Source organism: Cyprinodon variegatus, unplaced genomic scaffold (assembly GCF_000732505.1).
Source record: "Cyprinodon variegatus isolate N-32 unplaced genomic scaffold, C_variegatus-1.0 Scaffold775, whole genome shotgun sequence".
NCBI lineage: Eukaryota > Metazoa > Chordata > Actinopteri > Cyprinodontiformes > Cyprinodontidae > Cyprinodon > Cyprinodon variegatus.
In genome coordinates this window covers 278,612-280,119 of record NW_015151228.1, presented here as the reverse complement: position 1 = coordinate 280,119, position 1,508 = coordinate 278,612, and the positions used below count along the sequence as shown (strand labels likewise).

Here is a 1,508-nt window from a genome sequence, read left to right as displayed (position 1 = left end):
GAGATAGGAAGAGAACTCCGCTACCATAACTAGTCAGTTTTCATGAGGTTCGGCTGCATTTAGAACAGGAATCAATGCAAATGGAAGGAGAGATGAAATAGCAACACAAACACGAGTAGGAATTGCTGAAGAAGTGAGCTGACCCAAGAGGGTTTAGCATCTATGAGGACTTACCTGGCTTCAGCTTCATCAGATGTGCAGCTCCTGAATAGTCCACTGGGGGCAGCATGCATGGACTGGAGCAGAGCGGCCCTGCAGGAGCCTTGATGAACACACAGACATGTCCGTTACCCTCACCTGTTGATTCTAACAGAAACGAATCCTTGAGGATGTTGGTGAGAGGGTTTGAAAGCATGGCAGACCTCCTGGAGATGCAGCAGAGCCAGCACTGCCTCCAGGCTGGCCAGCTCGGCCTGGCTCCGCTGAGCCTCCCTCTGGCTCTGGGCCACCTGCTGCTCCTGGTCACGGGTCAGAACCCGCAGCTGCTCAGCCTCCCTGCGCAGGGACGCCACCTCCCTGGCCTCTACGCCTTGTTCTGAGAGCTGCTGCTCCAGCTGGGAGGCTCTGTGCCCCGTCTGATCCACCTGGGCTTGGAGATGAGCAGCAGCAGCCTGGGTCTGTCTCAGCTCCTCCTGCAACCGACTGGATGGAGCAGAAAAACAAAGCATGCTGCAGATTCATGGAGTGAATGTGGTTCTAACATCAGTTTCTCTCAAAACCTTTTTCTGATCAGAACAGCGGAGGAAGGAAGGAGGGATAACGTGAAACATAACTGAACACGGATACAATATGTAGTGAAAAGAAATTAAAACCCTTTTTTAATTTCTCTATGGCAGACTGTTAGTACCCAACAGTGTGGTTCTGCTCTGCTTTCTCTCGTTCCAACACAGAAAACTTCCTCTCCAGTTCCTCCTTCTCCCTGTCAGACTCAGTCAGACTCTCCTTCAGTTTGGTCTCGCTCTCCATCGCCTTAAAGACACAAAAATAAAAACATTTTACAGCCTCAACGGTTAACTTTGGCTTTTAATTAAATGGTTCTGATGCTTCTACCTTTTGGAGTTTAACAGAAACCGTGTTTCTGTAATCTTTGAAAGCTTCTTTGAGTTTCTCTGCATTTTGAAGCGCTTGGTTCCTCTGCTGCTCAGCCCTGCGATGGGAGGATGAAACACGGCGTCAGAGCTCCGCGTCGGGACGGAAACCTGTGGCTGCGTGTGAAATCCTCGCCTCTTTCCCATCGTTGTTCTGCTGTCCAGTTCCTCCCTCAGCATCCTCAGCTCCTCGGTCAGAGCGGCGACCGCGGCTTCGCTGCAAGCTGCAGCTTCCTGACAACATTCGGCCCTCAGCTCCGCTGCCCTACGAATCACACAGCACGCCAGATAAATACAGTAAATACTGAGGAGTCCTTTTGGTAGCTCGCCTATAGAGAGTTAGGAAAACTTTTATTTATCAGGCAGACACCCTGTCTACTTTTAAGGCTAGGCTTAAAACTTTCCTTCCTGATAAAGCTT

At 50.3% G+C, this 1,508-nt stretch overlaps 1 protein-coding gene across 1 annotated transcript in view; it reads right to left on the bottom strand.

Moving 5' to 3' along the window:
* Window positions 1-1,508, bottom strand: part of ccdc18 (coiled-coil domain containing 18) — a 39,200-nt gene that overhangs the window by 26,266 nt on the left and 11,426 nt on the right. Inside the window, exons 6-10 of the mRNA XM_015396086.1 lie at window positions 1,225-1,353; window positions 1,051-1,147; window positions 848-969; window positions 363-642; window positions 175-262 (exon numbers count right to left, since the gene is read on the bottom strand). Of these exons, the coding sequence (XP_015251572.1) occupies window positions 175-262; window positions 363-642; window positions 848-969; window positions 1,051-1,147; window positions 1,225-1,353 (716 nt within the window). The remainder of the gene's footprint in view (window positions 1-174; window positions 263-362; window positions 643-847; window positions 970-1,050; window positions 1,148-1,224; window positions 1,354-1,508) is intronic.